General features: G+C 47.0%; 2 protein-coding genes and 1 long non-coding RNA gene across 4 annotated transcripts in view; 2 read left to right on the plus strand and 1 right to left on the minus strand.

Moving 5' to 3' along the window:
* Nucleotides 1-4,516: 4,516 nt before the first annotated feature.
* Nucleotides 4,517-7,705, plus strand: TXNDC2 (thioredoxin domain containing 2). Of its 2 annotated transcripts, none has more exons than XM_067701425.1 (2): nt 4,517-5,256; nt 5,544-7,705. In XM_067701425.1, exons 1-2 carry the CDS (start codon nt 5,184-5,186, stop codon nt 6,599-6,601), a joined length of 1,131 nt encoding a protein of 376 aa, XP_067557526.1. In that variant the 5' UTR covers nt 4,517-5,183; the 3' UTR covers nt 6,602-7,705. The 2 variants fall into 2 exon arrangements, with proteins under 2 accessions (XP_067557526.1, XP_067557525.1); XM_067701424.1 differs by having other exon boundaries at nt 5,177-5,256; nt 5,561-7,705.
* Nucleotides 7,706-9,704: 1,999 nt separating this feature from the next.
* LOC137203483 (uncharacterized) lies at nt 9,705-20,716 on the minus strand. Its single transcript, XR_010933141.1, has 5 exons — nt 19,271-20,716; nt 18,173-18,390; nt 17,859-17,947; nt 11,362-11,651; nt 9,705-10,100 (listed from the first exon to the last, which is right to left on the minus strand). It is a non-coding gene; the product is annotated as an uncharacterized lncRNA (long non-coding RNA).
* An 85-nt stretch (nt 20,717-20,801) lies between these two features.
* VAPA (VAMP associated protein A) overlaps nt 20,802-22,048 on the plus strand; it is a 37,632-nt gene continuing 36,385 nt past the window's right edge. Inside the window, exon 1 of the mRNA XM_067699720.1 lies at nt 20,802-21,107. Within this exon, the coding sequence (XP_067555821.1) occupies nt 21,029-21,107 (79 nt within the window). The 5' untranslated portion in view covers nt 20,802-21,028. The remainder of the gene's footprint in view (nt 21,108-22,048) is intronic.

Genomic DNA, 22,048 nt, shown 5'->3' on the forward strand with positions numbered 1-22,048 from the left:
ACAATTCTGGAATCCCAAAAGCTTTGGAAGGGACTTTTTCTTCAGTTTGATACGGACTCATTTGGCCGTAAAACCAGACCTGAACTGATGTGATGCTATTTATAGCTACTTATCCAACCAGGCGGGGGTGAGGGGGGAATGTCTGCATATTCGGTTGCAGAATTCCTGCCGTTTGCTTGTAGGATTCGATCCCTGACTCTGCTGCGTGTTCTGTAATAGATGCACCGTATTACTGTTATAAATGCCAAACAAAATTCCGAATCCTGAAAACATCTGCCCCCAAGGTGTCGTACAAGGTATGATGGCCACCAAATAAAGCTGTAGCACCTACCCTGCAGGCGTGTGTCCTCAGGATTCAAGGAGAACATGCGTGTGAAGAGCGCTGCCCGTGGGGGCTCCGGGCAGCCGAGAGGGCCCTGTGAACACAGACGTCAACACCCTCAGTGCCTCCTGAGTGGGCTTTACGGGTTTCACTGGACAGAAAGTACCTCTTTTGGTCCCGGCACGGAGCAGGTGCTCGTAAACGAGAGCAAACACGAATTTAGCAACCTGCTTTGCTCTAGCTACTGTCCCAGGTGTTTTACATCATATGACCTCATTCTATTTTCACAACCCCCTTTATCAGGCAGATACTATTATCCTCTCCATTCTACAGATGAGCAAACCGAGGCCCAGGAGGTTAGTAAGTCGCCTACGACCATAGACTGGTAAGAGAGGAAGAAGTCAAATGCTAGCTTCTGTTATCTTCTCCTGTCTTTTTTAATTAAAAAGTTTAACTTTTGGGGCTTCCCTGGTGGCACAGTGGTTGAGAGTCCGCCTGCCGATGCAGGGGACACGGGTTCGTGCCCCGGTCTGGGAGGATCCCACATGCCGCGGAGCGGCTGGGCCCGTGAGCCACGGCTGCTGAGCCTGCGCTTCTGGAGCCTGTGCTCCACAACGGGAGAGGCCACAGCAGTGAGAGGCCCGCATACCACAGGGAAAGAAAAGAAAAAAAAATTAACTTTTTTTTGTTAATAAACTTTTTTAAATTTTTGGCTGTGTCGGGTCTTCATTGCTGCACGCGGGCTTTCTCTAGTTGCGGTGAGCGGGGGCTACTCTTCATTGAGGTGCGCGGGCTTCTTATTGTGGTGGCTTCTCTTGTTGCGGAGCATGGGCTCTAGGCGCACGGGCTTCAGTAGTTGTGGCATGCGGACTCAGTAGTTGTGGCTCGCGGGCTCTAGAGCACAGGCTCGGTAGTTGTGGCGCGGGCTTAGTTGCTCCGCGGCATGTGGGATCTTTCCGGACCAGGGCTTGAACCTGTGTCCCCTGCACTGGCAGGCGGATTTTTAACCACTGTGCCACCAGGGAAGTCCCAAATTTAACTTTTTAAATTAAAGTATAATTAACACATAACAGTTTCAAATGTACAATAATGACTCCATATTTGTATATCTTGGGAAATGATCACCCACAATAAGTCTAGTTAACATCTGTCACCTCACATAGTTACAATTTTTTTTTCTTGTGCTGAGAACTTTTAAGATCTACTGTCTTAGCAACGTTCAAATATGCAACATGGTGTTATTAATTATCATCACCACACTGTCCGTTCTATCCCCAGGACTCATATTCTAACTGGAAGTTTGTACCTTTGACGACTTTCTATTTTCCCCTTTCTTTACTCTCATTATAAGGACTGTAAAAATAAAAGAATGAAGGAAAGGAAATCCACATTCACTGAATGCTTCCCATGAGCTAAATCCTTTCAAACTGTATCTCATTTTATCCACAACATGAATCTGAGAAGGATGCACGATTGTTCTCACTTGTGCAGGAGGAGCACAGAGGGTTCAGCTGGCCTTCTGAGGTCTGCTTAATTGGGGAGCAGGACAGCCCCCCACCATGCTGAGGCCAGGCTTCCTCTCTTGCATCTCAGGAGGAGGTGCTGGCTGGGGACCCAAGGGTTAAGCAGCTCAGGCTGGCAGAGCTGAATCACGATTAACGAGATTTCACTCAACGATTACCTGATCCCAACTGCGGGTGTGCTGACCCGCCACCCACTGCTCAGACTGCTTCGTGTATCTTTTCCTTGTCCCTGACTTTGACATTGACCCCATCATTCAGCCGGGACTCAAGTTCTTCACTGGCTTTTTGAAATGGCTTCCGGATCAGCGTCTGACAAGTCTGACTTTACAGGGCCCGAGGCACTGAATTCCTTCAGAGAACCCAGTCCCCAAACCCTGTCCCCAAGTGGGCCCGGATGACCCAAGCGTGGCTAGTGTTCTCTGCTCGCCTTTACCTTGAGTTTTCTCCGGATTTGTACCTATTCTCTCCGTTTTTGCTCCTTCAGAAAAGGATCCCAACTCACTTCTAAAGCATGTCCCAAGCTTTTTTTTTTTTTTTTGCTTCCATCTTAAAATTCCCTCTGCACTGTTTTCTCCTCTTGTTCACTTACACATATGCATAAATTGTCACTAGGTTTGATAAACTACTGTCCTTCTTTTCCCCATCAAGCTACCCTCTCTTTCCTTCACACTAATTGAATTCTTAAAGGAGAACCGTGACCCTCTATTCACTCCTCACCTGAATTTAGGTACCTAATTGCCCCACCACTGCCCTCTTTCTTCTCACTCCCCCCACTTCCCCAAGGGCACCCGAGGCTGTTGACTTACCACCTGATGCTCCTTCTCTGGCCTCTGGCCTGGGCTCCAAGGCTCTCCTGGCTCCTCCCCCTTTACACATACCTGCTCAAATGCAGGTGCTTCCTGCAAATCCGTGCTCCTAACCCTCCTCCATTGATACCCCTTCCTAATGATCGCCTGCAATCTTAGGATTTCAACTATCACCTCTGGGTGTTTGTCTTCCACATGGTGGTCTGGCCTGACGTTTCTCCGGAGATCAGACCTTGATCTCCAGCTGCCAGGTGGATGTGCTGCCTCAGGTATGATGCCCCTCTGGGCACGCAGGCCCCGTTCCCCTGTTACCTGTGTGTCTCATGCACTGCTTTCTCCCAGCTGCCCAGGCTCCACGTTCGAGATTCAATTTCAGCTCCTCTCAAGCATTTATCGAACAGTGTAAATTCTATGTCTGGAATTTCTCCAACCCTGAACCCTCTTTCCACTGTCCCAGTTGAGACTTTCAATATGTTCTCTCTCAACTATGCGATCGTTTCTTAACAGATCTCTTTGAATTCTGTCTTTGGCTCTCAAATCTATGGTTGAATAAATGGTAACAGTGAATCTGCTAAAATGCATATCAGATCATGTTTCCTCAAAACTTTCTGGGACACCCATTGCAAATTAAATAAAATTCCAGCTCTGTCACCTGTGGTGACAAATCCCCCTCATCTGGGCCCAGCCTCCTTCTCTGCCACCAGTGGCTGGGGCCCCTGCTCCTGACCACCTGCACTGCGTGTTTGCTATCCTCCAAAAGGAGGTCACAGCCCCCCTGGCAGGCCAGTTCTGCGGCATTGTTCCTATTTCTGGGAATCATTCCTGGACACCTCACCCAAAAGCAGCTTTCCCAGCTATTTTCTGATTAGACAGATCTTTCTATGCCTAAAATAGCTGATTGTTTCACTGACAGAACCACGACTGACATAAGGGTTCATGAGCAATTTGGGGATGAGCTTGTGCTGAAGGTAAAAAAATACGTTTTAGGACAAGTTGAGTGAAAGTTATTCAGCAGCATCAATATTTCAAGTTGCCTCGAATCCATCTGAATTTCAGAATCAAGAGTAGAAATAATTGGAAAAACCCTGCCGAACCTAAAACACAACTCAGATCCCCAAGTATGAATGTCACGGGGTCACAGATTTCCTCCACAGATTTTTACTAAGATGTGCAGATATAATGAGACCTTAAAATTTTCCTACAAGGCGTCTACTCTTCCCCACGAGCCTGATCTCAGAGGGATTTTGGGAGGGACGGTGAGGAGAAGGGGCATGGAATTCAGTCTCTGCCCATTTGTGGAATTTCGGTCTAAGGAACATGGTTTTATTCTGGGGGCAGCTCAGTCTTCCTGATTCCTGCCCTCTCCATAACATGCGGGTGCACAAGGCTGTGTGGATGAGCTGTCCCTGGGCCCTCCACCTCTTACTGAGTCCCCATGTGAAGTGGCTGGTCTGGCCTGGTCCCTGAACTGGGAACTGCTAAGGACGGTAGATCCTGTCTAGGGCTGGGGCCCCATGCTGTCACCCACTGTTCGAGCCTGTGCCTCTGTTCCTTGCCTCTGACCGCAGATCCACCTCTACTGTGGCTTCTTTGTTCTTCCTTGAGCTTCTACTGGTTCTCTGGTCTTAGATCACTCATGGCCCCGCCCCAGGGTGTGAAGACTTCCTGATCCCTGGCCCAAGAATCTGCCTGTGACCCATGCTGCCATGTGGACATGGGCCCTCCCTGGTCTTCCAGATGGAGTAGGAGGCAAATCCTCCCCTGTTTCCAGCTTTCCTCTGAACACAGCTAATCTGTGTCCGTGCTGATGTTTCTACCTGGAGATGGGACACAGGTACTGTTCTCTTGGTTCTTGGTCTACACGGATGGGGGTGATGTTTTCACTTCTGCCTCTTCTCAGTTAGGGAACCCCTCTGTGTCATAATCTCCCTTCCCAGTGTCCAAACCGGACATCTGACCAGCACGCAGGACTTTGCAGAAGAGGGTAACATGGTTAAGAGGATGTTGATGGTTACGGTGGGTGAGTCATAAAGAGAAAGCAGGAGCTGGGGATCCTAGAGGGAGAGGGCAGGAGAGGTGATCTCAAGTTACCCACCCTGGCCAGGGCATCCGGCAAGCAGCCCAGCCCAGCCCAGTGTTCCGAGTATGGGCTCGGAAGCTGCCCCCCCATGAGCTCTGAGACCTTGAGCGGGTCACATAACTTCTCTAAGACTCAGTTTTCTCACTTGTAAAGTGGGGATCATAATGGGACTTACCTCAGTGGTGTGTTGTGTCGTAGGAAATAATGGCTGTGAATTCATTTCAGGCACTGGGCACAGCCTCACGCACAGAGCAGCCCCCAAACCCAGGCTGTCATGAAACTGTCAAGGAGGACCCTTGTGAGAACAAAGAGGGCAAACCGGCTGTGAGCACCACCCGGATACAAGTTGTTACTCCTTGTATGACGTTCAGTTGGAAAAGGTTGCAGGGGATGCCCTCGCTGGCACTGTGAGGCATCTGTGAAGTAGGAGTGGGTTGCGACAAGGACCGGAAATGGAAAGTGATGAAGCTGGAGCCCCGGAAGAACCGGAAATGAGGCCAGTCAATCAGGCAGACATGAATGAAGGTGAGGCTACAGGTAAGGGGGAGGGAAGGGGGACCTATGCGCTAAGGGGGTTGGCTGCAGTGTCGCACTAAGCAGACAAAGTTGTAGTTAAACAAAAAACCTCCATGAAGATTACATGTAATCGCATGCTGCTTGGCCTTCTGCTGAATGTGATTATGCAAATGAATACATCTGTTATAAGACTACATTCACGAGCTCTGAGAATGACACCCGTCTTCCTTGGAGTAGATGATCAGAATTATTTTGTTTCTTCTTTGGCATTTTTATTTTTTTACCCTTTTCTTCAGAAAGTCCATCATTACAGGTTCTATCCAGCCATGTGACACTCCTGGTCCCAGCACACACCCGGGAGGCCTTTGTCCATGAGGTCAGCAACGTTCAACACACACCTGCGGAGCGGTCTGAAGTCCTACAGGCCATGGACACACTCCCACCTGAGCAGGGCAGTGACACCCTCAGCTCCCCAGCCCAAACTATCCCCCCCAAGCAGGCTGACACCCCCAATTCCCCAACCCAAACCGTTCTGCCCGATCAGGCTGACACCCTCAATTTCCCAGAAGAAACCATCCCACCAAAAGAGGGTGACATTCTCAATTTCCCAGCCAAAATCATTCCACCCAAGCAGGCTGACACCCCCAACTCCCCAGCCGAAATCATTTCACCAAAGCAGGGTGACACCCCCAGTTCCCCACTCAAAACCATCCTGTGCAAGCAGGCTGACATCCCCAATTCCTCAGAAAAAAATACCTCGCCCAAGCAGGGCAATACCCCCAATTTTCCAGCAAAATTCATTTTGCCCGGGCAGGGCCACACCCACAAGCTCTCAGCCATTCTATCCAAGCTGTGTGACACCCTAAAGTTCTCAGCCAAAACCGTTCTGCCCAAGGAGGGTGATGCCCCCAAGTCCTCAGCCGAAACCGTTCTGCCCAAGGAGGGTGACACCCCCAAGTCCTTAGAAGACACCATCCAGCCAATAGAAGGCAACCTGCAGTCAGCAGATGAAGCCATGGAGGTCCTGGAGGAGGACCTGGTGAAGGTGATCCTGAGCAAGGAAGACTTCGAGGTGGCGCTGAAGGAAGCTGGGGAGAGACTGGTGGCTGTGGACTTCTCGGCCATGTGGTGCAGGCCTTGCAGGTCAATCAAGCCCCTTTTCCGGTCCCTGTCCATGAAGCACAAGGATGTGGTGTTCCTGGAAGTGGACGCTGATGAGTGTGAGGGGCTGGCGAAAGACTGCAATATCGTTTGCGTCCCAACCTTTCAGTTTTATAAAAAAGAAGAAAAGGTGGGCGAATTTTCTGGTGCCCTTAAGGAAAAACTCGAGACATTCATTACAGCATTAAAGTGATTGTGTGTTCCAAAAGCATTAGGAACAGTCGGCTGTTCACAGCTTGTGATTTTTTATTTACAAAAAAAGATGAGGGGTAACAAAAGTGTGTGTCCAAGTGGCACCTGCATGTGCATCAGAAACAGTAGCTCAACCCCTTCCAAAAAGCAGTCAAAGCCCTAACGCCTATTGTGACTGTGTTCTTGTTGATGGGACAGTGTTGATATTAGAATTTCCTTTGGTGGAGATATTGGAAGTCCAGTTGTCCCCTATTTTTAATCTTGATTTTTTTTTTTCACTCACTCTTGAAAATTCAGCTCGTGTAATCCTAGTGGCAACGCTGGAAATTTAGACAGTTTTTCTGTAGAAGGACATGTTTTAATGATGAGTGGAAATTTCTGATGTTCACATACCTTTGGGATATCTGATAAGAAAGTAAAGAATTTGAAGGATTCACATACGTCTAACCTCCTTCATGTGCGGGAAGTGCTATGGAGGCCTCAGGAAATGTCACGGGCTCCACAAACATCTAGGGGATTCTTTGGTATCAGAGCTGAGACCAAGGCCATGTTTCCAGATTTCAAGTTCAGGCTTCTTTCTACTGATCCAGGCTCACAAAAAAGCTCAAAGCTTCTGGTTTTCTCAGACCAAGAGATTTATGGTTCAAGTTTACATTAGTGTGATCCTTGGTGCCATTATGACATCAGCAACCTAGTAGCAGAGTTCCTGCTTTGTCATCCCGGTAACTGGGTTTCTGATACCTGTTCTCAGATGTCTCAGAGTGTGTGTGTGTATACACATATATATTGCGCATATATGCATATATTTAATATATACAATTTGGTGAGTTTGGACATATGCATACACACGTGATACCATCACCACCATTGAGGTAATAAACCTACCCATCATCTGTTTCCACAACTTTCCCTGTGTGTCCCTTTCCTTGGTGTGTGTGTGTTAAGAACACTTTGCATGAGATCTACCCTCTTACCACATTTTAAGTGTACTATAGCGTATCAACTACAGACACTGTGCTGTCCAGAGAATCTCTAGAACGTAGTCATCCTGGATAACTAATTTTATACCCACTGAACGACAACTCTGCATTTCCCCCCATTCCCTGTCAGCCACTGTCTTATCTTCTGCTGATCTAGAATGTTTTAAAGAATTTGAGGGCTTCCCTGGTGGCGCAGTGGTTGCGAGTCCGCCTGCCAATGCAGGGGACACGGGTTCGTGCCCCGGTCTGGGAGGATCCCGCATGCCGCGGAGCGGCTGGGCCCGTGAGCCATGGCCACTGAGCCTGCGTGTCCGGAGCCTGTGCTCCGCAACGGGAGAGGCCCGCCTACCGCAAAAACAAAACAAAACAAAAGAAAACAAACAAAAAACTGATTCCAGTTGGGCAGCGCCAAACCGTTAATGGTTGGGGGGCTCAGCCGACAAGAGCTGGGGAAAGACTGACCCGGAGAAGGTGGGGAAGCAAAGCAAGGAAATGGTTGGACTGCTGCAGCCTGAAGCCTGGTTGGCTGTGATCCTCAGGTTTCAATTTCTTACCCTTGAGGCATCTCAGGCTTTGGTTTTGGTTGGCGTGCAGAGGCCACCAAAGCCCTGGAGCCACTTCTGTCTAATGAGCTTCTTGTTTAGTTGCTTTAACAAGGGCTGCAGGCCAGAGTCCTCCTGGAGCAGGCTGTGGGGTCTGGGTTACATGCCTCCTAAGGGTCTGGCTAGACGGAGGGCCTTCCTTCCCCCAGTCAATGCTTATAAGGCATATGGGGACCAGGAAAGCAGGACTCTGCTCTTCCAAATTCACTCAGAAATGAAAAATGGAAACAAGAGAATAAAAAGGTCCAAATACGAAGAACAGGATGATCCCTATTTTATTTGAAAGTGGAATAAAAAGCATAAAGTGTTGTCATTGGCTCTCTCTGTATGCATATTTTTTCTTTCATTCTATTTTTTCCCGCTTACTTATAATAGAAGAAAAACAAACAAACAATTAATAGAGTACTTTGGAGACCCCAGTTGCTTAGAAACTGCTGGGAAATACAAAATTTGGAAGGACAAAGCAAAGGGGAGTGAGCACGCTGGCCCAAGGTCACGGATGCTCTGGTGGAGTCTTTGAACGCTGAACTTAACCGCAGGTTCTGTGTTCCAGTTGTGCACTCTGGGCCTTCCCGGCTTTACAGGACAGATGATCATAGAGACTAAATCAGCAGCAGTTCTTCTTTTGGAGATGAACTGCCTTGGTGATCTTGGGTGTCGTGGGGGTAGGTGATATATTCGCTTTTTGGTGGCAAGTGACGGAAACCCAACTCAAACCTGCTCCAGCAAAAATGGAGGGAGTACTGGATCTTGAAAGTGGAGATTCTAGGGGGACAAACTGCTTCAGGTGGGTGTGAGTGTTCAAACAACAGCATCAGGACCTGATGTTCTCCACCTCTTGGCTCTGCTGCTCGTGTTGATTTTAGCATCACTTGCTTCACTGGCTTGTGAACACAGATAAAAAGTGAGCCTGTTTCCTAATAACTCAAATCAAAGTCCCTGGGAAGACTTTGACTGTCTAGTCATATGCCAATCCCTGTACCATCCTGAGTACTTGGGGGAGACCTTGCAGGCCTGGGTCAGTGCCATGAAAGCATCAAAGCTATGCAGGACCACGGGGGCAGGGGGAGGAGGGAAGAGGTGCTGGGCAGACTCGTGTGTCTGCTGCAGGGGATGGCGATGACGTTGGACACACTGCCTTGGACCAAGGGCTACACCAAGAATGTGGTCAGCGTCAATCAATTCCCAACCTGATAAGAAGATGCTGTGCACTTACCCAGTGCCTTTCAAACACCCCTTCTCATTTCATTGTAATCCAGTCTGATTTCCTTAAGTCTGTATCTGTAGGACTTAGAAATCAATACACTCCGTGCCTTATTCAAATGACAAGTTATCTTATGGTAACGCTTGAGTTTCACCAAAGATGGCATACGGAATATGAATCCAAAGACAGCATGAAACACTTAGCAACTAGATACTCAGAAAGATGCAAAGGATATGAACAAGGTAAGACAGTTTTGGGGTCTAAGTGATGCTTTAGAAATTTATTTTTCTGTATGAGCAATTTGATTTCACAGTGGGGATCTATACAGACTGTTCCTTGGATTCTCAACACATTTGTCTTTTTGAGGTAGAAATGTTCAAATAAATTATACTTAGCAAATATGGAAAAGATGTGGTATATTGTTGCTTAGAGAATTCCATTGTGATCTGGGGCAGGTTTTTAAGATCTTGCAAGGGAACTGTGAAATGGTACATTCTATGGAGATAGAAGTTAACTAAAAAACAAAATAAACCAAAAAGTACAAGGAGAAGATGGCTGCAAATTCTGAAATAATAGTGACTCTTTAATCAGGAGATCCTTCAACACCCATGGTAAAAAGTGTCACCCAGGGCAACAATGACACACACTGGGATCAGCATAGCAGGGATCCAGGTAAAGCCTCACGGTTTAGGAAAATCAGGATTTTTTCAAATTCTAGAATGGAAAAAAATGACTGACGTGAATATGAAAAAATGGAAAGCGGTACACATGAAGTTAAGGTTGGTAAAAAGGCAGTGATTGAAACGGAAGAAGGTGAATTGTGAAAACTGAAAGAAAATGTGATCATTCTGTCGCCTATTGATAGGAAGTGTAGTGCTTTTATGCTCACATGTTGAGTCATCTTCTTTTAGGTTAAGATGGCGACTTCAAGCAAGAGTGAGACCTGGCGTGGGAAGCTCGGAGAGGAGCAGGGTCGTTCTGGCATCGAAGGTGTCTGTGGACTTGATTGCTGCTTTCACTAAGCACCCCGGGGGGTCTCCGGCCTTCGGAGACCACTTACTGGTGGGGCTTGAGGAGGGTGGACAGAAGGGCTGCTTCTCTCTCCGTGCCCCATGGTCTTTGAAAGGCAAAGCTAAATGCAGGTCTAATGACTCATAGATCAATATCTTTCAGGGACATTAGGACAACTTGGAGGAAGTCACCAGTCAGCTAATGATTCTCAGTGCAGAAATGTCAGAAGAGGCTAGCCGCCTCCCAGAGACGGCTTTAAAGAAGATTTCCTTTAAATCATGCCAGTTAACAAGGGCCAGCCTATAGTGTGTTGTCATGCTCTCACGGACAAACAAATGACTGGAACTGGAGCAGCCTCTCAGTGAAACGATTCAACATTAGTGGATTTGAGTGAGCTCCTCCCCGTGTTCATCCCCTTAAATAATTTGATTGCTCCCTCTGAGGGTGAAATCATTCGTATGATAAAGATGATTACTTTCAAATAATCTCTGCTTTTGCATCTGAGGTTTTTAAAAAAGCATTTACAAAGCCAAATTATAATCCCACTTTATTTTGGATTGCTACATTCCTGTATGTCTATAGATATAAAAATGCTAGAATAAAATGGGTAGATGTATATGTTGCGTACCAGCAGCCGTTGTGTCTCCTCTTCAAGCCCCATCCATGGTACCGATTCTTTCCTTGTGTGCTTTAAAAAGAAAGGGGCCAAGATTTATTATGTGTGGTTCAGACACTAAACATGTTTATAGTTGATATTCAGGTTGAAGGCAGAAAGATGGGTGCATACGTCAGAAATGAGCTCTATCCAGAACTGACAGAGAAACTGTTTCGAATGAGGTGAATATCTGGAAACCACAGGCCATCCTCTGGGAAAACTGTTTACAGGTACATGGGGTACCAAAAACTCCTCTGTTTCTAATTAAAATTAATAAATTGATTTCTAATTCTCAGGATTCTTCTCTACCTCATTGACTTGCTTAAATGTGAGATCTTGATAACCCTTGTTTATTCTCTTGGATGGAGATTCGATGCCTTTCCAACAATTCAAGTGAAACACAACCAAACGTCCCCTCTCCAGGAGGGAAGAGTTGAGCTGACCAGCAGGGGCATGGAGAGTTCCTGAAGGTCAAGGGCAAGCAGAGGTCTCTCATCTCAGGCAGCAGAGGATGCCAACAAGCTGAAAATGAAGCAGTGAAGACGAGACCCAAGAAACCGGGAGGGGACTGCAGAAGTTTCTGAAGCCATAAGGGTGATCTGTGGGTAAAAAAGTCAGAACCTGGTTACCGGACATGGGAACAAGATGCGCTCAGGGAAGATGACGGGGCAAGGGGTGGGAAGTGGAGGAGGTTGTCACCTGGGACAACCAGGGATGAGTGGGGCACAGGTATGGTGCAGAGGTGGGTCACCCTGGGTTCAAGGGCCATAGTCAGGGTGGACAAGATCTTGGCATTTGAGTGCTGCCCTAGCTATTGCACTTACACTTATGATTTCTTAAGTAGGTCATGGGGCTACACCAGAAATCTGAAACTGTATTACTTATGAAAGTTTGAGAAACTGGATGGCTGTAACTAGATTATGTTTACCAATCTCACTCTAAATTAAGTAATAGGATGGGTGGCCAAAAAGTCCATCTGAAATACAAGATGTTTAATCCTGTAATGGGGTTTGCTGTCTTTGCTGTCCCTTGATTAAAGACAAAGCATAGTTTACATATATATATATGTATGTATATTCTTTTCCATTATGCTTTACCACAGAATATCGAATATAGTTCCCTGTGCTATACAGTAGGACATTGTTATTTATCCATCGTATATATAATAGTTTGCATCTGCTAATCCCAAACTCCCAACCCTTCCCTCCCTCCCCTCCCCTCCCCCTTGGCAACAACACGTTTGTTCTCTATGTCTGAGAGTCTGTTTCGTAGATAAGTTCATTTGTGTCATATTTTAGATTCCACATATAAGTGATATCATATGGAGTTTGTCTTTCTCTGTCTGACTTACTTCATTTAGTATGATAATCTCTAGGTCCATCCATGTTGCTGCAAATGACATTATTTTATTCTTTTTTATGGCTGAGTAGTGTTCCATTGTATATATGTACCACATCTTCTTTATCCATTCGGAAAGATGACCTATAAATGTTCATTAACACATTCATTGGAAGGCAGACAAGGCTATAGGAAAATAGGAGATTGCAAGGTGGTGTTTGAACAGAAGGCATTTCTGGGACTTCACCCTGGATGGGTGAAAGGGTACGTGCGGGAACAGAGGAGCAGTTAGCCGAGGGGAGCTGCCCCAATAAAAAGCCACATTCCTGTGCTCAGTCCAGAATCCACTGGTGGAAGAGATGGCTAAGTCCCCAGGAGGAAGGAAAGAAACACTGTGCGATTCCCTCAGGACTGCCCAGAGGGACCTCTGGCCATTGACTCAGGTCACTATACAATGCGGAGAAGGAGGTACCCAGACTTTCCTAGGGTTGTTGGGCCAGTCTCAGCTGACATGGATACCGGAGATCTGAAATGCCACCTGTGTGTGCCCCTCAGCCTTTCCTCACCTCAGAGTCCTGGTTTAAGGGTGCCTTACAGTTGGCCCCTTATGGCCACACATCCACCTGACAGTCATTTTCCTGGGCCATGAGTGTGTAACTGTCATCGCATAGTTTCATAAAAGAGAATGTACAATCAGGGACAAAGCATCCTTTACTACACTGCTAACATGCAGTAATTTATATGTAAATATAAATTCTGGAATTTATGTACTCATTTCCACGATTACTAGGTCGTCTGGGCAGGCACAGTCTAATCACACCTTAATGTATTTCTTCTGAAACTGAACCAAACTAGTAAGATGCATGAGTGATAAACCACACATTATCCAGGCTGTACTTTATACGGAACTACAGAAACTTAAAGGACGAGTCATTCACGTTAAAATCCATAGCTCGCATCTGAATTGTGATTTCATTTCCATTCTTTAGCTTGACAGTCCTTCAAAATTCATGATTCTCTTGATCTTCGGCCAGATTAAAAATAGGAATAAGTATATCCCGTTTGCCACGTGTTCGTTTTATTTGTCTGAGCTTGTCAAATCACCTGGGCCAGGACAAAGGGGAAGAAGCATCCTGGCTGACGGCTCAGCCTGCTTGCTGACTCTCACTTGTCCTGAAGGTGAAACCGGCCAGAGCAGGGGATGGCTGCTGCAGTGGAGCCTGGATATGTGTGTCACGTGTCTTTGCCAGCAGGCTCCAGCCCTGGGGGTCAGTCACTTAAAGGGAGGTGGGGGGAAGTAAATAGCGTGTGAAAAAGATAAGCCATGCATGTGTGTTTTCAAGGGTTCCAGTAGTTTTTTAAAATCACATCTGTAAGGAAGTAAAATCTTGTGAACCACTGAGGCTAGGATAAATTAAATTCCTCAGAGCCTTTTTTAAAAAATTGAAATACAGTTGATTTACAATGTTGTGTTAATTTCTGCTGTACAGCAAAGTGATTCAGTTATACATATATATACATTCTTTTTTAAAATATTCTTTTCCATTATGGTATATCATAGAATATTGAATATAGCTCCCTGTGCTATAGAGTAGGATCTTGTTTATCCATTCTATATATAATAGTTTGCATCTGTCTCAGAGCCTTTTAATTCCAAAGAGATCCTCCATCTGAGGAAGCAGCTCAGTGAGTGTCCATGATATAGCCATGTAATTGCATTGGATTAAAATTAAATCTACGTACTTGGCTTCAACTGCTAATAAACCTATAACAAATAGACAATGGCTAGAGCCATGGTACCAAGTAAAATGCTAAGGACATTTACAGTGTTGGATGCTTCCTCTATCACGTTGTGCTATGAACTTGGTGTACATGTTTCATGGTACAAACTCTCCAGGTGAGAGAGTCCATGGGGGTCAGTGGGGTCCGGCCATACCTCCACACTGACTTGAATGAACCGTGACTCTAGGGTCCCCACCCACCTCGCAGGTGCTCTGGTTGTGGTGAGTGAACGCATCACATCCATGTTTAGAATGAACTTTTCAGGTTCCTGATTGGTGACTGCTCAGGCCCCGCTAGGCTGGGTTTGTACTTAATCCTGGGGTCACCCAGCCTTCATTCGGGCTATAGGCATAAACCACTCCTTGAGGTCTACAGGTCCTTATTTATATCTGCATTAAAAGGTGACCCCCCCCCCCCCAAATGCATTCATAGTCCTATTTTTAATCTCATGACTAGGAACTTAATATGCTGATGAGATATAGTCCAGACTTAGGCAACAGCACAAAGTTCAACAGGAGAACTAAAGAGAATTCCTTTGGGAGTAACTCTGCCAGATTGTGCTATTGAGTCTCCAGTGGTGACAGTTCAATTTTTTTTGATTTATTATTTTCTTTAGATAAAGTTATGATTCTAGTTATCCCAAGCTATATAACCTCTAAAAAGGGAGCCAAAAATGGACATTCATGCCTGCCTAAGAATGAGCAATTATGAAATTATTAACAGCAATGGTGACATTTACTGGGCACTTACGAGTGCCAGGTAGCGTGCTCAACCATTTACAAGTATCACCTCATTTAATTTTCACAACAACCCTGGGAGGTAACTGGTTGTTTATCCCCTTAGAAGTGAAAGGCCAGGAATTGAACCCAGATTGGAGTGAGCCTAAGCTCAGATCCCCAATATTGTTTAAAATGGCCAGGAAAAGTGAGGGAAAAAGAGCCCTTGAGACAGCAGACAACCAGAACACTGTTACAGATGGAAATGATTAACCATGTGTGCTAAACAAAACCAATACTTTTATTCTTTTATTTTATTGGGGTAAAATATGCCTAACACGAAAATTACCATTTTAACCATTTTTAAGTGCACAGTTCAGTGGCATTAAGTACGTTCACATTGCTGTGCCACCGTCATCATCATCACCTTCAGAACTTTCTTCACCTTCTCAAATGAAACCCTGCACCCATTAAACACTAACTCCCCCTCCCCCTCCCCCAGCCCCTGGCCACCACCATCCTACTTTCTGTCTCTATGAATTTGACTACTTTAGGTCCCTCATATATTACAGTAAATGGAATCATACAATATTTGCTTTTTTTTTTTTTTTTTTGGCCACACGGCTTGTGGGATCTTAGTTTCCTGACCAGGGATTGAACCCCGGCCCTCGGCAGTGAAAGCACTGAGTCCTAACCACTGGAGTGCCAGGGATTCCCAAGAATCATATAGTATTTGTTCTTTTGTGTCTGGCCTCTTTCACTTAGCATAATGTCTTCAAGATTCATTTGCATTGTAGCACGTGTTAGAATTTCCTTTTCAAAGCTGAGTAATATTCTGTTGTATGTGTATACCATATTTTGCTTATCCATGCTTCCAACTTTTTTGTTCTTAAGAAAAAACAAAAACGCTTTAGGAAAATAAATTAAACGTTCTAGTAGAAAATCTTAGAAAGGTAAGTGTGTGTGTGTGTGTGTGTGTGTGTTTACCTGGCCAGAAAAAAATGCCATGATCTTGAAGTGGTCAGATATATTTGAAGCACTTCCTAGCTCTCCCAGAGTTAATTTTTTTCAGCTCCTACTCGTAACGCACGTCACGCATTGGATGATGCTTGCTTAAGTCCATTTAGACCATCAACCTCTTCAGTACCGAAATCAAGTATTGGTTTCCTTTGTGTCTGCCCGAGCCTGTGCGATAGAGCACTTTGTCCCAAACAAGACATCAATTAACAGTTGGAATAAATGAATACAAAGAAACCAAGGCTCATTATTTTCAGAAAACCCTAGAAAACTCTCTTTTGTTTATGAAGTATCTCATTAAGAAGATAACATTTGGTTGTGGATTTAAATGTCCAACGACTTATATAAACGTATGGCTGATATTTCAAAGGGGATATCAGATTGTGGGATCTATCATACAACAATCATTTAGTAAAAGCTTACTATTTGCCGAGCACCATGCTGAACACTTTGTACTCATGAGCAATATTAAATAGCAGTTGGACTGTTGCCATTTTATAGATAAGGTCATGAGTTTAATTGCATGACAGGGCAAAAAGTGATGAAGCCTGGATTCCAGTCTGCTGATGAGCAAATCTGTGCTCTCCACCCAGTGTCTACTCCAGGTTTTGATAGGTTCAGAGACTAGAAGGGGTCAGATAAGGTCAGATGTGGATTTACTGCTCATAGGCATCCTTGGATTTCTTCTTGGTTGGTTTCCTTTAGGAATAACTGTATTTGTGGGAGAAACACATTATTAACTGCAGAGAATCTGGTGCTTTACAGGTGCTCTGATCTTTGTAATCTAGAGGAAGAAAATGGAATAAGCAGGAGGAGAAGGTACATTCAATGAACAAGGATGGATTTAGGAAAGTGTACAATTTTTGAGACTAAAACTATTGACCCAAACAATCCAAGGACACTTATACACGCCCCTCCTTCAGTTGCTGGTGTGAAGAGCCTCACTTGGTGAGGCTACAGGAGATGGACTCCTGATGGAAGTGGGAACGGCTGCAACCCTTTGGATAAAATGTGTGCAATATATATCGAAATAGGAAATAGCCTTGATCTAGTGGTCCCATCACTGGGCATCTCCCTGCAGAAATAAAAGCATCCTATGATAAGGATGCGTGTATAAGGACGTTTATTGCAGTGCTGTTTGTTGTGATAAAAGTCTAGATCCATTTACACGTTCATCAATAAGGGAACAAATGGTACCATAGTAGGGTAATCTAATCTATGGATTCAGCTATTAAAAGACTGAGTTAGATCTTTGCCAATTGACCTGATATCCATAATATACTGTCAGGTGAATAAAGCAACTGCATATGGTTTTACATATTTTACAAGAATTCTTATGAAGAAACGCAAAACCCAAACAGCTATGTTTTCGTAACTATGGATAAAGTTCAGGAGTGGTACACAACCCAGGCAGTTAGCATTGGTCACTCCAAGTGGAGTGAAAATTGGGAGGTATAGGAGGAAACTTTTTATTCATATGCCTTTGGGTTGTGTCACTTGTTACAATAATCACACATTGCTTTTACAGAATAACAGATTAATTGAGAAAACATTCTTCAAATGATTTTTCATAAACAAAGATTATTCCTCTTATAGTTTTAACTGCTTTACATAGTCACACAAAGAAAAAGTCCCGGGCTAAGTTTTTTTCTAACTCTTCTTCCAGCCTTGATTTTATCTGGTGAAGCTTCCACCTGCCTGCTCTTGGAATCTCTATTTCTCAGGGAAGTCTGACAAATAGGCTACAACAAGCACCCCCATCGTACCACACTTCCATGAGCACTGCATCCCTGTCATGCTTCCCGACCTCCTGCATGTTTCAGGTGGTTGTCACTCTCTACCAATCTGTATGTTTTAGAAAGAGCCCACGGTGTGCAGTGACTGTGTTTCGTTCCCGTTGTAGCCCCAGCGTCCCCCTTTTACTCCGTGGGGTGGATGGCTCCCCGTCCTCACCTTACAGGACCGCTGAGCAGATTGCTACACCACTGACCTCCTTCTTGGTCCGCTCCTGGCTTCCCTGACGCCTCCTTCTCCGCAGCCCTCTATTATCACAGGCAGGAAGCAACGCAACAGGGGGAATTAGGTGCTTACACGGTCTGGGGAGGGGAGGAGGGACTGGCTTTCCAGGAATGACTCCCAGGGCCATACCGAGCCGCTCCACAGGGCAGCTGCTCCCTCCCATGCTGCACGCCCTACCTCTGACCCAGGGATCTGGAAGCTGCACTCAAGCAGGAGCCGCTGCTCCTGCTGACCCTGAAACAACTTACCGCCTCTGGATACAGGAAGTTAGTGACTGGGTGCTGGAACGCTGCTGCAGGAAGCTTCCAGGCTGCCTCGGCAGAAAACAGACAGGGGAAGAAAGCCGGCCTCCGTCTCACTTTTAAATGTCCCAGGAGTGTAACTCACTGGTGGAACTTATTCCAAGAACAGAATCCTACTTGCAAAGGAGCTATTTCACATTTGTCTCTCTTGCTTGGATGTAAGCCTGTAAGGGCAGAGACCATGTTTGCTGGCTCACCACTGAATCACCCATCACATGCCAGGCACAGCAATCATTTAACATTTAACAACGATAAGGTAACAGTGCTGGAACGAGGCACTATTCTAAGCTCTTTGTGTGTATTAACTCATTTAATTCTCACAACAAACCTCGGTTGTAGGTTTCGTTATCCTTCCAAATTTACAAATGTACAACAGGCACAGAGAGGTGAAGTAAGTTGCTATGACCACATAGCAGAAAATGGTGCTTGAACCCAGCCTGTACTCTGTATCCTTCTGCCTGAATGTCTGCTGAAGGTACGCTCATTTAAATGTTTACTGAGTTGAATTACGCAGAGGATTGATCATAAACAAATTCATAATTATAGACCACCTCTAGAGTAAAGGTTAACATATTTAACTATGGAGAAGAAGGTAGTTGTACTTTGTTACCATTTGTACTGGAGATTGGTGGGGTTTTTTAATTATTATTATTATTGCCAAACGCGTAAGAGATAATCTGTGCAAAGGTGAAAATTATTCATGATTCAAGTAGGCTGAAGTAATATTCAAGGACTTCATACCTCTTAGACTCATGAAAACTTGGGAGTTAGAGAGTATATGCTTGAGTATATTTTTTGCTAATAACTTATTAAGGGATCTTTACGTAGCCACATTAATCAATGTAAAAAGAGCAATGAACATTAGGCCCCTGTTTCTCCATTCCAAACAATAGATGTCAATTACATTTAAAATTGTTGCCTTAATGACTTTTGGGTGTCATTTTTCGTGGCTTTGGGAAGAGCAAAAATGCAGAGTAGAAAATTGTGCGACTTCCCTCCCCCACCTTCCTCCCCCCTCTATTTACTGACATAAGACGCTCTCACCTGTGTTTTCATTTCCATATTTAACAACAAAAGTAACACTTGCTAACTGTTATAAGGTTGTCCTGAGTAGCTGTGTTGTTTGTAAAGTTCTTGGAACTGTTAGAAAGGTATTAATACCAAAGCACAAACCACTTAAATAGTGCACTATTGAATGAGGGTATGCTGTGCTCTAAAATAGTAATAGGCGAATTATTCCAAGCTCCCATCCTCCGAGGTCTTCCATTGCTCTCCTTTGGCACAGTCTGTTACGAATGCTAGGGTGGCTGTTCTGGAGAGCTATTCCCAGCTGGGGTCCGATGGCTGGACTGCTGTGAGAACGTAGACTTTGTGCCCGCGCCTAGGCCATGGTTCCATTTGTCTCATTTGTCTTCTAGACCCACTGGGCTGCTCCTTCATGGCAGCAGCATCAATTTGTTTCGTGGTGCTTCCTAGGGATTTGAATTTGAGCAGCACTGTAACGGTTTATTTACGGCACATTCATTTTTTTCACGTTCTTGTCCCCTATTACCCTGGCAATCCGTTAAAGATTGGTCAGCAACTTTGCTGTTGGGATTTTTCTCCTTCGACTCAGTTTACTACAGGCTACCGTAAATGCTGCAGCTGGAATTCGTTGCCAACATGTGAACGTGACACTGTTTTGGTTTGGGCTTATCACTATCATTCAAAACTGAAGAACAGATGCGGCAACAAACGTTGTAGATTTTGACTTTCATTTCCAGTTTGATAACGTGTGCCTCGTCAGATCCCCAACTACGCGTTTGCTTCTTAAAGGAGGCGTGTTTCCTCTTCGGCTTTTGCATTACTGGAGACAATTCAGGAAGGAGGAGAGCTTGGACTGGAGAGCCATAGAATTTAGTTCTGCCGACGGAGGGATGGGTAGAATTAGGGAGCACGCTGACAGATCCACGCATGTTTTCCACAAGGCATCTTCTATATTTCTAATCAGGTGAACCTCGGGTCAGTCTCCAGAAGCTGTTTTTCTTTTTTGGCGCAAACGAGACACCCGCTGGGAACCAAAATGAGTGTTGGCGCGCCCCACCTCAGTCGACCCTTCTCCTTCCCGCCCGCTCACAGCCGGTACTACAACTCCCAGCAAGCACCGCGCAGCACCACAGGGGACCAGCTCCGGCGGAGGCCCCGCCCCACGCGGAGCATGCTGGGAGTTGTAGTCAACAAAGCCTGACCGCTCCTCCTGCTATTAGGCATTCCCGCTTGGGAGATGGTAATTCGCTGCCGTAGCGGGTTCTCCAGTCTCGCAACCCTAACTACGGCTAAACGGGACCGAGGATTGCGCCTTTTCGCCCGCCGTGCGCGCCGCATCCGTGCCCCGGAGCTGAGCTCCGCCCCGTCGACACCCGCTCCCTTGACAGCTAGCCTGGGCTCGGAGCGCGGCGGGCCGGGGGTGCGCAGGCGCAGCAGCCGGCCGCGCGGGGCGGTAAGGAGGGCGGGCCGGGCGCGAGGCCTCGCAGCAGCCGGGGCGCGCACGTAGGCACGCAGAGGCGTCACGTGGGGCGCCGAGGATCGCAGTGCGCGTGGCCGCGGCGGCTGGTGTGGGGTTGAGTCAGTTGTGAGACCCGGAGCTGCGGACGGGCGGGCGGCCCAGCGAGCCGGCGACAGAGCGGCGGGCGTGGGGTTCGGGAGCCGAGCGCTGGCCCCGCGTCAAGTCGGGCCGAGCCGCGCCGCAGCCGCCGCCGCCGCCGCCCCCCGCCCGCAGCCAGCGACCCGCCGCGGGCGCGCCCCCGCTCTGCGCTGTCTCCGATGGCGTCCGCCTCCGGAGCCATGGCGAAGCATGAGCAGATCCTGGTCCTCGACCCGCCCACAGACCTCAAGTTTAAAGGTGGGCAGGGGCGGCCGGCGGGAGGGGCGGGCGGACGGGCGGGCGGGAGGTGGCGGCCGCGCCCGGTGGGCCCCCTCCCCCGCCGCCCGCGCTCGGCCCCGCCCGCGGGGGTGCGCGCTCTCTTGCCTCCTCCCGCCCGGCGCGCCCGCCGCCATGTTGCGGCGCGCGGCCGCCTCGCTGCGGCGGCGGCCTCGTCCTTGGCCCGCGGGCCGGGGCGGGGTCCGGACGTGGGCGGCGGGGCGGGTGGGGGTGTGTGTGGGGGGTGGGGCGGGCGGCCGGGCGCGGGCCGGGCTCTGCGTCAGCGGGGACAGGCGGCCGGACGTCCTCCGCGCTGGGCGACACCTGCGCCGGGGCGACACCTGCACGTGGACTCCGGGGGCTGCTGGGCCCGAGGGAGCGCCTCGGGCGGGTTTCTCCTGGGGATGCTGAGGGCGTGCGGGGAGCCTGCGGGGAAGCGGGGTCCGTCCCAGCTCCCGTCACGGGGAGACCGAATCCGATTGCTTGTGCAGGAGTCCGTATCTTGTCCTTAATTCAGGGACTGTGCCGAGCATGGAGCCTGTGAGATGCGTGGCCGCTCTAGTGCTTAAATCAAATCCTTCGTTGTAGTCCAAGGTTGAGTCCGAAAAGAAAACAGATTGTTTCCATACGAAACGCTTTAAATAAGTTTAGGAGTTTTAAAATGTTGTATTCCGACGTTATGAGAGGAGTTTTGTATAAAGCCTTCATTTTGGGAGCTCTAGTGCGTTTCCGAATTTCTTTGAATGGAAATGTCAGTGAGCTGCTTGTTAGGTAAAGATTTGGTTTTAAGACAACTCCATGAAATATTAATATTTTGAGAGGCGCTAAGTGCATTTTATTGTAGCAAGTTTATGTGCGCGGCATGATTTTACAGTTTTAGGCGAAAGGAAAAAAAAACTTTTGGGGAATCATGAATATAATGA

The sequence above is a fragment of the Pseudorca crassidens genome, chromosome 12 (assembly GCF_039906515.1).
Source record: "Pseudorca crassidens isolate mPseCra1 chromosome 12, mPseCra1.hap1, whole genome shotgun sequence".
NCBI lineage: Eukaryota > Metazoa > Chordata > Mammalia > Artiodactyla > Delphinidae > Pseudorca > Pseudorca crassidens.